The sequence below is a fragment of the Cyrtonyx montezumae genome, unplaced genomic scaffold, assembly GCF_038088225.1.
Source record: "Cyrtonyx montezumae isolate F1298 unplaced genomic scaffold, pur_monq_1.0 scaffold_14, whole genome shotgun sequence".
Taxonomy (NCBI): domain Eukaryota; kingdom Metazoa; phylum Chordata; class Aves; order Galliformes; family Odontophoridae; genus Cyrtonyx; species Cyrtonyx montezumae.
The window spans coordinates 5,890,024-5,904,904 of NW_027071870.1; the positions used below are offsets into that span (position 1 = coordinate 5,890,024).

Here is a 14,881-nt window from a genome sequence, read left to right on the forward strand (position 1 = left end):
CAGAGGAAGCATTACTATACATTTGCAGGATTGAGCATAACAATGCTGTTGGTGGGTTTTACACAGAGTTGAGGGAATTGCCATGTCTGCCACATCATGTGGGTACTACTCCTACAGTCACAGCAGGGCTAAATTCCTCCAGCAAGTGATGATAGGAGGTAGCATCCAGCTGAAATACACTACCTGACATTCCTAGGTAGAGTGTTTTCAAAGCTACTAATATGGAGACAGGAGTTAGCTTTCCCGCAAATTTCAGTCTTTTATTCAGTGTCTTGTTATCTGTATTTAAACTCCAGGTTTGTGGAATGATGTCAGCTGTGGTCATTCACATGGTTTTATCTGTGAAAGGCATGAGAGTTTTGTGAATGCCACACTTCCTCCAGCAGTAACTTCGCCTCCAGGAGGATGTCCTGAAAACTGGCTTTTATTTAAAAATCAGGTTTGGTAATATACACCTGTACACAATGACACTAGTCCTTGTAGACGTATCTGTACATGGGTCCTTTTGTCTCCCAGATATCTTTTGACAGTGATTTTTTCCAAAGTCATATTAAAAATTTTTCCAGTTAGCTAACTCTTAAAAAATGATGATTTTATACTTCTATGATTCTATGATTATCTATATATATTTGTCATTCTTCAGAGAAGTGGTCACCTGAGCTACCATGGAACACATCTTGATAGTATGTACTTAGAGATGGAACTTAATTCAACTGATAGAACCAACAATAATGTACAGTCACTCGTTTGAGTGGGAATCAAACAGAAATAATGCTCAATTACAACATCTTGCACGTCAAAAACGCTTTTCAAAAAGTTCATATGACTTCTAATGGACTCCTGGGCTTGGCTTTTTTATGTATTTATTGGCATCACTTCTTTGTTTGATGATGGAGAATGGCTTTTCCAGCATAGCAAGTTAACACATCAAGTCCTATGAATTATAAATGATTGCTTGAATTTGGTTCTGACATTCACAGTTCCTTCTAGAAAAGTTCCTTCTAGAAAGCTAGGGAGTACATTTTAAAGTCATGAAAAATTCTGCCTTGGTTGCCTCTAGTGCTGAGTCCCTGCCAGATCTTTTATGGTTTGATGGGGCTAATTCCTCCCTAAGCTGGTGTCACGTATGCCTAAATTCCTTTTGCTGTCATGCACTGATAACTTACCTAACATTTTTCCTTAGTGTTACAAATTTTTTGGTTCTCAATTTCAATATTGGTATACTGCAAATAGAGATTGTATCAACCTTGGAGGACATCTGGCTACCATACAAAATGAACAAGTACAAGGTAAAGTACAATGGCCCTTTTGATAGTAGCACTTATTCTGTAAATATTGATCATTTCCAGAAAAAAAATGTGGCAAGAAGATTTAGAACGTAGATATATATATATATATTTTTATAATGTGTTAATTCAACACGGGTAATATGGTCGTGGCATAAAACATTTCAGATTTGAAAGAACTGGAGCTATCTGTTTCATGCTACTCGTGCGAAGATTTGCTTGCTCTCATTTCATGCAACTACTTTATGTTGTTCATAGAATTTAAGTAGCAAATTCCTATGTGGTGCTTGTAGGGTTTGACAGGGAATGAAGAAGAACCCATGGTCTACTTTTGTTATAAATATAAATGAATATATTACTGTACCTCTCAAATGACTAAATTCTGCAAAGTAATTCAGCAGTACAATGTCAAATTAAGGCACACTTCCACCTTGACTGTTTCTGGGCTTCCGTTTGTAGGTCCATCAGTTAATCAACTCATACTGAAGGCTGAAATAAATGAAATCTTTTGACAAATGGTCAGATAGTTGTTTTTTGTTTTTTTTTTCCTTTATAGTTTCAAATGTTTTCATGCATTGAGATTCATGGGTAAAGGTTTAGTAAAATCTTGACGTAATCAAATTGGGTACATTTCTGATTAAAAGGTAATTATAATGTATTTAAAAGATTTTAAAAGAGGAAAAAAGAATAATCACAGGTTTCTTTATGATCTTATAATTTGATCAATGTTTTGACTAATGACATAATATGTTCACCTTCATTCCTATTGTGTGTTTTTTCCCTTAGCTTTTCTCACTTATCATTTGAAGGATGTTTTATACAATCCTTGGATTGGCTTGAATGATATAATTAGTGAACTTGACTTTGTTTGGGCTGATGGAAGTGCCCTTTCCTACACAAACTGGGCTTCAGATTGCCCAAAACTCAATGAACCCATTTTGTATGACAGCCTCCATCCAGAAGATGGACACAATCGGATACAGGTAAATACTCCTCAGAGTTTACTGTAAGGTTAAATGTGGAGAACAGCATCACTTCCATTAATTGTCTCAGTTGGCTTCTCTTTGCCTCAGATTTTCCCCAACTTACTCATTTATCTATAGAGTGGGATGAGTGATATAGTGCCTTAATGCTTGAATACACTGGCTACCCTCACAGCACAAGAGAATAAGTTACTGATGCGAATTTGACAAACAATCTGGGAATTTTCTGGGACAGGCTAACTGAATAAAGTTTTTTTTTTTTTTTTTTTTTTTTAGTATTTTTTCATAGTAATTTGCTCTCTATTTTGGAGAAAATGCAAGTATGGCATTCAAATTTTAGAAGCTAGCACACTGGAAACACTTTCACGTGTTTGGTAAATTAAATTGTTGGAAAATAAAGAAATACAGCATGCACCAGTTCAAATTTTTTTCTACTTCTTCCATATTTAAAATCATAACTGAACTACTGAGGGCTGATAGATGCCAGCTGCTTTCCAAACCAATGAAACGCTCTACACTTCTAGGTCTGAAATTAAACTCCATAATGTTGTAAGTAAAATACCCTTCCACATATGCAAACCACTTTCTTCTATTTATTTCCCTACCTTCTTTTCAGAACCTACCCTTCACTTTCAATGGGACTACTCTACTTGCTGTCCACCCTCCCCTCATTTTATAACTCACTCCTCCAGAGATGCCAGAGAGCCAGCTTAATTTTCACCTCAGACAATTCATTGTGCTTTTGCCCATTTTGCTCTAGTCCCTGTCCTGAAGTGTGTAGAAAGACAAATAGGATGAAGCACAACATGACTCAATTTCACTACAGCTCTGATAGTGCTTCAGGGAAACAGCCAGAAACAAACAAACAAGAAAGGTGCATTCTAACTCTCTCCTTCACCTTGAACAAACTATCTCCTTCTGATAACCCTTTTTTGGAACTCCCCAGGGCAGTAGTCACAGCCCCAAGCCTGTCTTGGAGTTCAAGAAACATTTGGACAATGCTCTCATACGTAGGGTTTGAATTTCAGGTGGTCTTGTGTGGAACCAGGATTAGTAATATCCTTCCGGGTTTCTTCTAAGTCAGGATATTCTATCATTCCACGATTTTCAAAGGAGTAAAATATCACTTAAAAAGTTGCTCTAGCTTTAGAAGCAATTGCCCATTTGCTCTACTCCTATCTCTTTATCGTCAGCTTCTATTTTTGCAGAGACCACTAGAGTAAGAGTCACTAAATTAGGTGTTACTAAACTTTTTGCATGACAGCAGAGCAGGCTGTTATGGATCATAACTTGAAGTTCCAGCTTCTTAAGCACTCAGCACCCGATTGGTTTGGTATTAGTAAAAGATATTTTAAGAACTAAAGTTGATTATGATGCTTTCATGATCATCACTTAGATGCTACTGTCAAGAATAACAGCTATTTGACTTTGAAAAGAACAGCCTCAATTTTTTTAAATTTCTTTCCTATTTAAAAACAAAAGCTACTTAGAGCTGCTCATCTGCTGAGATGGAAACAGTGACAAAGATTTTGAAAATAACAATGACTTTCAAACACATCTTGAAAATGACTAAATGAACATACAGGTTGAGCTGAAGTTTGAAGAAACGTGCAAGACAATACCAAGGCAGAACTAGCCACCACAGAGGAGGATGGAGAGGAGGGAAAAAGATAAGAGGATGGTGTTTCTTGAGCTGTAATACAAACCCAACAATGTCAGAATTAAAAGGAAAAAAAACAAAAAGGCATGAAACTTACCATAACATAGCTAGGCTAGAGTACTTATTTTTGAAACCTCTAATATTAATCTAAAATTAATATTCTCATTATCGTGTTCCTTCCCTTCCTCCAACAGTATGACTGCGTTTCTATGAAGAGAGATCATACCAATACAGGAAAATGGAGTGATGAGCCATGTTCCAAATCCAGTGGGTATATATGCCAGAAGAACAGTGGTGAGTTCTGCATCACTAATCCTGGAATTCATAATGACAAAATTAAAATCATTTTTCTTTTTTAACATAATTTAGATCACAGTTATCTTTTCATAGTTAGTCAGTTAGTTATAGGCAAAATATCAATAAAACTTCAGAGCCCATCTTGTATTACAGTGTTACTTGGAAATGTTTTGGAGAAAAGAATTTAAGAAAGCAAATCAGAACTTATCAGAAACTTAAATCAGAAAGAAAAACGTTTTTGTTTAAAGTAGTTTAATTAAATAGCTAAAATATCATAAGCATTTTATTTGCACAAGTTCATAATAATCTATAAATTATCATAATTGGTAAGCAAATTTTACATTTATCCAAACAAACCTGACAGTCACAGTCATGAAGATAGCAAAACACAAAGAGTATACTGAAAACGTACGGAGCGTGTGTGCTATTTTGATTCCCTGCTATATAAGATTTGGTGAATTTACTGATTTGAAGTCCCCAGTGGCTGAAAATACATTTATTTAATCTGGGAAGTCTACTGCTGTTTTGAAGTTATCTATTACTTATAAATAATTAATGAGAAGACATTCCATTCAAATTAGCAATTTTCTAGTACGTTTGTACGTAATGATGTTATTCAACTGCTCAAGCAAAACACGAGTTGTCCAGATCTAAGCATTCTGAAGTCTTGCATTTTTACTTTTATTCCTACAGACCCCAAACTCTTTAAGTTATCAAAAACAGTGTTGGACTTTGCTTTTGATCATTCAGATGGGATTAGCTACTCTGTCACCCATTCCAAAATGAATTGGGAAGAAGCACAACAATCCTGCAATAGCAATTCCTCAGAACTTGCAAGTATTTTAGACCCATATAGCCAGTCGCTACTGTTTTTAGTTGCACAGGAATATGGACAGCCTATGTGGATTGGCCTTAACAGCTACATGGTAAGAACACGTGCATTACAGACAGTTAAGCTGACAGGCACAGGTCTTACTGAATGCTTTCATCTTGAAACCTATAGGAATTTCTGACAGTGTATTGCTTAAAGCAGCATGTTATGTTAGTGCATTACCTATCTAGTATGTTGTTCATCAAAAAAGATTCACACAGTGGAGATTTCAGTGAACTAAGGTGCTTTAATGCAAGGAAATACTCCTGCAAGCCAGTACTTAACAATGTTGTATATGGTTTGGAGTTACTAGAGGGTCTCAATGAAACTGTAAAATCTCCATCATAAACTTACTTTAATCTAATAGATAGAGTGCCTCCTGCCCTCCTCTCATGTTTTTATCTACCTCATACATCTGTGACACGGCATCTCTAGTTGTACATCAGAGATCTATGACTGATTGTAAAACAATGTTCATAAATAATTATCCCAGAGAAGAATTGTTTATGGTTAGCAGTAGAAAAATACAATCTTGAAAAGAATGAAGGGCAAAAATGGTATAAAAGAATCTGTAGTCTCTATAATATGGCAACTACGCATGAGCAATTGAATTATTTTTCCTGGTGTAAGTTATCCCATTAAAAATTTAGAATTTTATGAGAAAAAGAATAATTCTGTATTTGAGATGTATGTGCCAACTGTATGACATAGGAAGGTGAACATTTGGGTGGTAGGTGTGTTTTGACATGCTGCAATCTTCCCCATGAATCAGCCACGATATCTACAACTGAAGTGATAGCAATCAGCACTGTCTATTAAGAACACTTCCACCCACAGCACGCAGATTTTTAGGTGGTGGTACCAACATTATGCCTTGCCTGATTTTTATGCCTTCACTCACGTTTGCCTGTATTTTTTCCCTTCCATTTCCCCTATCTCAAAAAATGCTCTGAATTAATGTTAGATTGTTTTCAGATGGCTGAAAGAAAATCACTCTGCAATCATATCTGTGTGTAACAGACACTGCACATCTTGTTGCAATTAGCAAGCACAAAAAGGTTGCAACTCTAAGCATATGAATACATACTGGTTACCTCTAAGGACCCGGTGTAGCAGTTTTGTGACTCTTAGCAACCTTGAAATTACTGCATGGATTTTGCTTCCAGACTGAGGGCAAGTATCAGTGGATTGACAGATGGAGATTAGTTTACAGCAAGTGGTCCAGCGGGGAACCAAAACAGATGTTAGCATGTGTCTACCTAGATACTGATGGAACCTGGAAAACGACATCATGCAAGGAAAAACTCTATTCCCTCTGTAAAAAATCAGATGGTAAGTAAGTGGTTTTAATGTTTTACCTAAAAGGTATGAAGATTTACCAATATAATAAACCACCTTGTTTTATGCACTAGTATGTCAGAATATATAAGCAGCTATCTAACACATTAATAGTTGTTGGGAATTCTTTCCAGAATCCTAAGAAATTGAGAATTGAAAGCTTATTGATTTCTTAGTTACCCACTCAGAAATGTCATTCATGAAGTTCTGTATCCAGTTTGGGGCACCAGAGATTGAAAAGGCTGTTAGTCAAATAGGATTTTCAGGTGACTAGAAAACAAGAATTTATACAGAAAGATTCTAATTGGGGTTGTGCAAAAGACTAAGGAACAAAACACTAAGAGAAGTTGATTAATTAATTGGTGGGCATAATTAATCCAAACAGATGATCAGTTTTAAATATTGAAAACCAACCCCAAAGAAATCTAATTTAATTACTCCCTATATCTGATATGAGTTGGAAAAGGAGTAACAGACAGAAATACAGGAAGAAAAACTTGATTTTAACAGCTCCAAAGCCTTTAACAAACACAGGATAAAAATATAGAAAACAAACAGGTCAGAGAATTTCTATTACTGAAAATTGCTAAAACATCTGCTCTAAATTAATTACTTATCAACTTTTGGTCACCTGTGAGCATAAGTACAAAGTACATAACCCATTGAGGAACCTTTAAGTGCAAACTTTTATAGTTTCTATAGAAATGAGTAAATTTGATTTTATGCTTCAGCTAAATATTCTTGTTTTCTTCAGTATTAGGGAAGATAATGAACTATTAGAAAATAGAAAATTACATGCCAAATTACATCCTAAGATGTTGTAATTTGATAAAAAATAAATCCTCAGAGTTTATATATAATATCTCTTTTTACTTCAATACTACGGAAATCTAATTTGACAGGTGAATGTTCCCTAACAAGGAAAGAAAGACTGTGGAAGACTCACGGGAAGAAAATTCAATCTGGCAGAACATTTAATTTTCATTCCATCTGCATTCATCTTTTCATCCAAAATCTTTCTAATGTATTAATCACTATGGAATTTATTCAGGATTCAGTTTAATAAAAAACTCTGCAAACTGTGTTAAGTCACATCAACCCTTTCATTCACAACTACAGCTTCTGGCACAAGGTTTTGATCCTGTCAAAAACTGAGACTGGACAGAAATGATATAGAAAAAAAGAACCACAACAAAAACAGTTTTAATTAGGCAGATGTTTATGCTAGAAAACCAGTTGGATATTTTACTGACTAGAGAATCCATACTTCATGTAAACTAGTGTATCTTCCTAATAACCTTGACATATAAATGAAGTAAAATAAGTTCTCAAACAAAGCCATATTCAAGCTTTTATTAGAACATGCTTTGGTTTATCTCTGGCAACAAACCTAATACAGTTTTTTTAGACTTGTCTTACTTGTTTAATAGGAATAAAAAGTTCTATAAAATAACTTCCAAATACATGATTTACTTACCAGTAGTGGCACCTACTGAGCCTCCCCAGCTTCCTGGAATATGCCCTGAATCAGAAGGACACAAATCTTGGATACCTTTCCATGGTCACTGCTACTACTTTGAGGCTGTCAGGAAAAAAAGCTGGTCACAAGCTCGTCAGGAGTGTGCCCGACTAGGTGAGTGTTGTGTTTTAGAAGACTAAAAATGCAACGAAATCCATAAAAGAATGGATGATATTGATACATCTTATATTACTTTAAAAACACAACTGGTGCTCTTAGTTTGCTTTTCAAAGAAAACATGATTCATGGCATTTCAAAACAGAATTGTATCTTTGATATCTCAAAACAACAATAAAAGATGTTCCTTCTGGTAATTGGGTAGAAGGAAAAAATCTTAGTTCACAACATGAACTAGAACTCATAGGAAAGTTGGGAGAAAGTTGGTTGGATTTTTTGTTGTTTTTTGGGTGGCTGGCTTTTTTTGTTTGTTTTTTGGTAGTACTAGAGCACTGTTTAATATCTGGTTTGAATGTCTGGACAATAAATGAGATTGAGTCACCTGGCTCCCATGAACCAGTAAAACACTGAACTCTCTGCTCCTGCTCTGCTCTGCTCTGGAAGAATCGCTCCTGCTCTGGAAGAATCCCTGCTGCCAGCTATGATTAGGGGAGAAGACATTTTATTCCATGTCTCAGATTTCCCTTCACTCTTAACTGAGAATTGCTGTGAAACAGCTTACATTTCAGAATCATAAAATAATAGAATCATAAAGGTTGGAAGAGACCTCCAAGACCATCTAGTCCAACATCTTCACAATTCAAGGACTGCTAAAAATGCTTCCCAGCCACTGGCAAGTGGCAGAGCTGTAGCAACAGTATGCTTGGCGCCGAAAACATCCTCTGTATCACTTTCTGCCTACCTGCAGTCTGGGGTGTGACTGGACCTGTCTGAAAGTGTTGAAGGACAGCAATTTGTTTTCTCTAAATTCCAAAAGGCTAAACCAAAATCCCTGTCTTACTGACTTGCAGCCATGCAGCTCAGTCATGCCCAGTATAAAATACAGGATTACAATAACCGTAGCAAGACTGGTGAACATTACTTGAAATGTTTAAGTGTTTCTTGGCTTAAGCTGTAAGAAAATGAGACGTTGTGATTAATACTTTTCAGCTGCTGACTTGGTGTCTGTAGGAGACTACACTGAAGCAAATTTTCTGGCAGAAACCATTAAGATACTTCACGGAAAATCTCCAAACTTTTGGATAGGGCTAAAGAGAGATGACAGAGGTAATACCTTCAATATTTATTTATACATTACCATATCATACATAATTATACATTTATAAGAAGGTAAAAATCCATATTTGAAAACCATACACAAGAATCAAATATGTTTATTTCAAAGCATGTTCATGTGCACTTAGAAATGTACCTGAAACATTTAATTATCTATACATGTTAACATTTTCTATCACAACCTGTTCTATAAAATTGTTTTATACATGTATGCTCAATTTAAATATCAGAACAATGGGTGTGGACAGACAAGTCAGAATTGGATTTTGTCTACTGGCAAATTGGAGAGCCTGCAAACAGAATGCATAAAGACTGTGGAGAAGTATGTGCATTGACTGGGTACTGGAACACCAACGTCTGTTCTTTCAGAAAAGGATATATCTGTAAAAAAGCAAAAAGTAAGTAACACTTCTAACATATTGAGGTTGATAATGCCTCATAACATATTTCAATTACACACTGTAAAAAATGTAAAAGTGTAAAACATTACAGGGTTATGTATAAAACCAGCAAACAAAAATAGCACTCTGTTGCCAAAATATTGAGGCCTCAGGGACAGCAGGATATCCCACGTGGCTTCTGACTACCTCCTCATAAGGCTGCAGCTCAAAGTCCTGTAAAGCTGCCATCATCAGCTCCATGCTGGTCTCAGGAATACTTCAGATACCTATGTCTAACCAGAAGAACAAAGACTGCCCATTTTTTAATAAAAATATAGTTTTTCTTAGGTATTTCCACCAAATATCACACAATATAAGTTCAAGTCTTGTTTCATTTCAATGGAATGTATTATCAAAAAATCCTGTTCTGGTGAATGCAATGAAAACTGTCTGATGCCGGATGTGGTAATTACTTTCATTGCTGTGCTTTGAGCTGATGAATTGAGGACTATAATAACATGCATTCACGTGCCTCTCCATCTACAGCATGGTGAAATCATGTTCAATAAAATGCTGATCATCTCTTGATACCAAAATTATGACCTACAAGAAAATTCAAGGGTTTGATTGTTGAATGACACTAAATGAAAGTGGTAAATAACATGAATATTTGGTTTTGTAAATTTCATATTTCTCTTCATCTTTGACTTACCTGCTAAGTTTAGGAAGTGCAATTACAACAGGGACTACATCCACAACGAATGGCTATCTCCAGCAGAAAGAAGCTAAACTCAAAGATCATTTTCAGCTCAATATCCTCATGATATATTTCTAACTTGCAAGACCTCCATTCATGAAATGTTTCTGCTTCAGAAAATGCCTACAAATGAATACAGATCTCGTGGGCGGTTTTTCAGAGGAGAACACATTTGAAAATCCTTTTGGAAGTAACAGGAATCCGGCTATAATCTCATTTCCTGTTGGCTGAGATCAGATGCTCTTAGTAGAATGCTGTGATATTTCTTACATGTGCTTAGCTCTATCTCCTTGAGAAAGCAGGTGGGTTTGGGGTGAATTCTCAGGAGCATCTGGTCTTAGGAATTTTAAATTTCTTCCCTTTTTTAAGCATTCAGAATAAATATTTTCTTTTTCTTCTGAAAGCTCCAGAAAAGACAGAGATGTCACCAGAAAATATAGGTAAGTAGACTTGTTTAGACTCTTTCAGTAAGAGATATTCAAATTCAACGTGAAAATAATAATATAGTTTCTAAGTACTAATTTTGAAAATATCTAAAAATAAAAGTTCCGTAAACTTAATTCGTGTCTAGCTGCAGGAAATCTAGCTGATTCTGAATTAAACTCTTCTTTGGTCAAACTGTAATTTATTCAGTTGTGTTAATGCAGAAAGCCAATGTGTTGAATGGAAAATCTACACGTGTATTGCATTTTTTTGGACTATTGGAAGAAATATCATTTATGATTGAATTCTAAGATCTCTTTAGATCAGAAGTGTTGATTCTATTTCACTCATTTACAGGACAGAAAATGGAGACAATACTTCCTACTGGCATCATGTGGCTGTTTGTTTTATTAGTCCTTCTTATAGTTGGAGCTGTAAGTATAGTTTACTTCTACTTGAGGAACAAAGGACAAAACCAGCTAAGTATTTCAGCCAGAATGAGTGGATCAGAAGCAGCAGTGGGTATTCAAGAAAAAGATGCACATTACCAACAAGTAGTCTGACAAAATACCTGTAAGTTGCAAAAAAAAACCAAACAAAAGCAAAACAATCTGTGTGACTGTTAGTCAAATCTCATGCCAGTTTTGTATTTTCCCACTCAAATAATAGTCTTATCCCTTCACAGACATAAAGTTAATGGATTTATATAAACATGCATGCATACATAGATATGCTCACCAAAATATTAGTTTGTTTTTTAATATGAAGAGTACACCCATTTTTCACATAAATGAGAGTGGCTGAGAAGTGTCAGGATAAACATATGATGTTTACTATGTGAAATAGTTAATTTAACTCATTTATCCTTTTTTCTTTTTTTTTTTTCTCTCTCTTTTTTTTTTTTTTTGTATACAAGGGAAATAATTACTCCTATCTTCACGTAATTTTTCCTCATGTACTGTTTCAGTGTTATTTAGACTATGCTGGGAAACGCTGCTTATTTCAGAATTGCAGCTCCACAGTTTAATATAGTATCTTTTCATTAATGTAAAACCTACCACCGTACATGTCTCAGTGAGTTACATATCATCTCCTTACAAATAAATAAATATATTGATGAAAAATAATTGTAAAGATTCCTGTATTTCTACTCCTGGTCAGAACTTTGGGAACAATTGCAGTTTTGCATCATCCTGTAAATGTTAGCATTTTTCCACCAGGTTCAAATTAATACCAGAGACGATCTGTCTGTTGTAATTATGTTCAGTAATTATGCTTTCAGTATGCAACACTGATGACCCTTTACAATATAAGCAGATGTAATAAATAGCTAAGTTATATTGTATAAGTTTCTCACAGTTCATTAATTAACTCTCCAGTCTAGAGGAATAAAACAACTTCTGTGATTTTTTGAAACAAAATTCTTCCATTCCTATTTTAATTTCATTTGTTAACGTACTCCGTTAGATCTCCTTTCAGAGTTTTTTCAGCTGTATTGCAGTAGTAGTGTTTTCCTCAGGAGCAGTCAATCATTCTGCATCTTTCTCATTCCTGCTCAGTTATGGAAACACTTTGCTTCAAGCTTCTGTAGGGCACCTAGCAAACAGAAGGACAGAGAAAAATAAGTGTACAAAGAAGCTAGAGCAGAGGAGCTTCTATCGAGTTATCTATAAGGAGAAACAGATGCTCTCTCAGAACCATCTGTAAGAACAGTAGTCAGGATTTCTTGTGGTTTAAGATGACTGACAAAAAAGTTAAAATCCTTATTTAAAGAGAGTAAGTTGTACATGTGGAATAGATTTTTGCACCAGGATATACGTGTTTGTGTCTGACTGGCTTGAGAACACATTTGTATTATCCTCATTATTGACCTTTTCTCTAGATAGCCAGTAAACAATAAAGTATCCAAAGTAAAAATATTATTGTTAGCAGCTTAGAATGGAAGTAACTCCTTGTTTCAGTTGTTTTATCAAGATACCACATACCTGCTATCAGATGCTTTTGTGTGAGCTTTCATTTTTTTCTTTTGCGCTCCTCTGTTGTGTGGACGGAAGACTCTCCAATCACAGATATCGAAGAACACTGTATATTGTAAGACTTTTCCCTTTCTAGTATGTCTGAATGACTGTACTTAATCAAGAGACACCCACCCCTGAAAACTAGAGATTATTTAGAGAGAGAACAATGCAGTAAATCAGAAATAAATTCTACAAATCATGCCCTTTGAACACTTTGTAAAGCCCTGAGATAAAAACACATGAGAAAAGATTCCTAAATTGATAAAGTCAATCCCATAATCCCATTGCTCCTGATGAAAAAAAGTCACAGTTATTCTCAGGAGGAAATAGGAAATAACAGTGAACTTTGAATATGGAGGGAGAAAAACACCACCTGTTTCCCATTGAGATGACTGAAGTTTAAATTGTTTCCTGATATGTGCTACAGGAATCTGGGAATAAACAGTTATGCTCGTCTTTTTGGGTGAGCAAACAGTGAAAGTACTTTTCCAGTTCTACAATAAAAAACAATTCAGGCTGTGGAGTCTTAAGGTCAGAGAGCCCCATAAATTAAAATTATCTTTGCATAATACATTTTTAGGAAAGACATAATAGAAAATATTTTTTTTTTCTTTTAAAGTTATTTGCAAGCTTTATGGTCTGTACCCATAATAATTGGGAGCTCACAGGAGAAGTGTTATGTGACAAACTCAGCACAGCATGCCAGCTCCTGAGAAGAATCAGGTACTGTCATTTCCATGCTGGAAGCAAGAAGAGATCAATAATCAGGCTGCTCTGTGTGCCCACTACTGGTGTTATCATAAGAAAATCATTTGGTATTGATATTTATGTATAACTATTTTGTCGTTGAATTTAATATCACAACTGAACAAGAAATGCATATAATCATGGGCAATAGGTATAAAATATGTTGTTGATCCCCCTGCAAGAAACTGAGAAGCTGCAAAGGCCTGTTCCTGCTCAGAAAAGGGAAAGAGGGAAAGCACCCTGCTGAGAACAGCAGTGAAAATGGATGAGGACTGAGTGAGCTAAAGCACTAGTTCCACGGCTGCCTAAGGGACTGGAAAGAAGGTCATAGCCCTGACCTGAGATGAGATGAGAAGTGCTCATGTTAAGTAGGTATTGCCATCATTACTTACATTTGCAGCGTGGAATGCCATCACCACAGCAAGGATAGCTCATTCAATCTAACAAGAACAGCCACTGGGACAGGAAGCTGTGTGTCTGGAACATCCCAACTACACCTCTCCTTTGCTGTCTATTGCTTTGTCATGGTTTTATGATTTTATGAACTGACACATTACTGCACACCTCATCCATAGCTCAGATACATAAGAATACTACACAAAAGTGTTAGACTTGGTTACAAAAACTACAAAGGACAGAGTCACCCCTTCCAGCGCATTATCTCACTGTCCAAGACAGATGTCTGCCTGGTTCTCTTCAAAAAGACCTGTATACGGTAATCCGCTCTCAGTTCAGTGCCTGGGACAGGAAAAATACTGCTTATTATGAATATCTCAGTTAAAATTAGCTTCACTGTGGGGAAAAGGACACACTGCCTCTGCTGTTAAACATAAGCATTTATACTGGAGTATGTGTATGTTTGTGCGTGTGTGCATAAGTGCTCACCTTGCCTTTATAAATAATTTTTGATTTTCCTTACTAGTTTTTGAAGGATACATTGCCTCCTTAGAAGTAAACTGTGATCGATTTGTGACAGGAATAGAAATACAGAACCCTTAATCTTCTTGCAGACAAAGGAAAAGCTTTATTTTGTAAGTGTGGTCCTAGAAAAGCTGAAATAATATGGTGTTCAAAATACCAGAGTAAAAACAGGGAGACAAATGGAATTAACTCAATTGTTGTCTCAAAGCTACAGAGGCAGCTTTCTGAGAATTAATCTTATCAGTTTTCCATGCTACTTTGGCTTTACATCTGCTGGAACATTTTCTTATATCTAAGACTACTGCTGCATATAGACAAAACTGTTGACAGAATGGTAGATTTTAGTATAGAAAACTGGAGTAGCATTGCAGGACATGGTTGGTTTTATCTCTAAAAAAATGTGAAGATGGAGCTGCGCCAAATAGTGAATGAACACTGATGAAGAAAG

At 35.6% G+C, this 14,881-nt stretch overlaps 1 protein-coding gene across 1 annotated transcript in view; it reads left to right on the forward strand.

Moving 5' to 3' along the window:
* Nucleotides 1-12,454, forward strand: part of LOC136045460 (macrophage mannose receptor 1-like) — a 33,607-nt gene extending 21,153 nt beyond the window's left edge. The window contains exons 20-31 of the mRNA XM_065731334.1: nucleotides 297-439; nucleotides 1,184-1,289; nucleotides 2,073-2,269; nucleotides 4,124-4,223; nucleotides 4,920-5,152; nucleotides 6,264-6,429; nucleotides 7,916-8,068; nucleotides 9,062-9,178; nucleotides 9,418-9,585; nucleotides 10,729-10,764; nucleotides 11,105-11,230; nucleotides 12,273-12,454. Coding sequence (XP_065587406.1) covers nucleotides 297-439; nucleotides 1,184-1,289; nucleotides 2,073-2,269; nucleotides 4,124-4,223; nucleotides 4,920-5,152; nucleotides 6,264-6,429; nucleotides 7,916-8,068; nucleotides 9,062-9,178; nucleotides 9,418-9,585; nucleotides 10,729-10,764; nucleotides 11,105-11,230; nucleotides 12,273-12,454 — 1,727 coding nt within the window. The remainder of the gene's footprint in view (nucleotides 1-296; nucleotides 440-1,183; nucleotides 1,290-2,072; nucleotides 2,270-4,123; nucleotides 4,224-4,919; nucleotides 5,153-6,263; nucleotides 6,430-7,915; nucleotides 8,069-9,061; nucleotides 9,179-9,417; nucleotides 9,586-10,728; nucleotides 10,765-11,104; nucleotides 11,231-12,272) is intronic.
* Nucleotides 12,455-14,881: the final 2,427 nt, after the last annotated feature.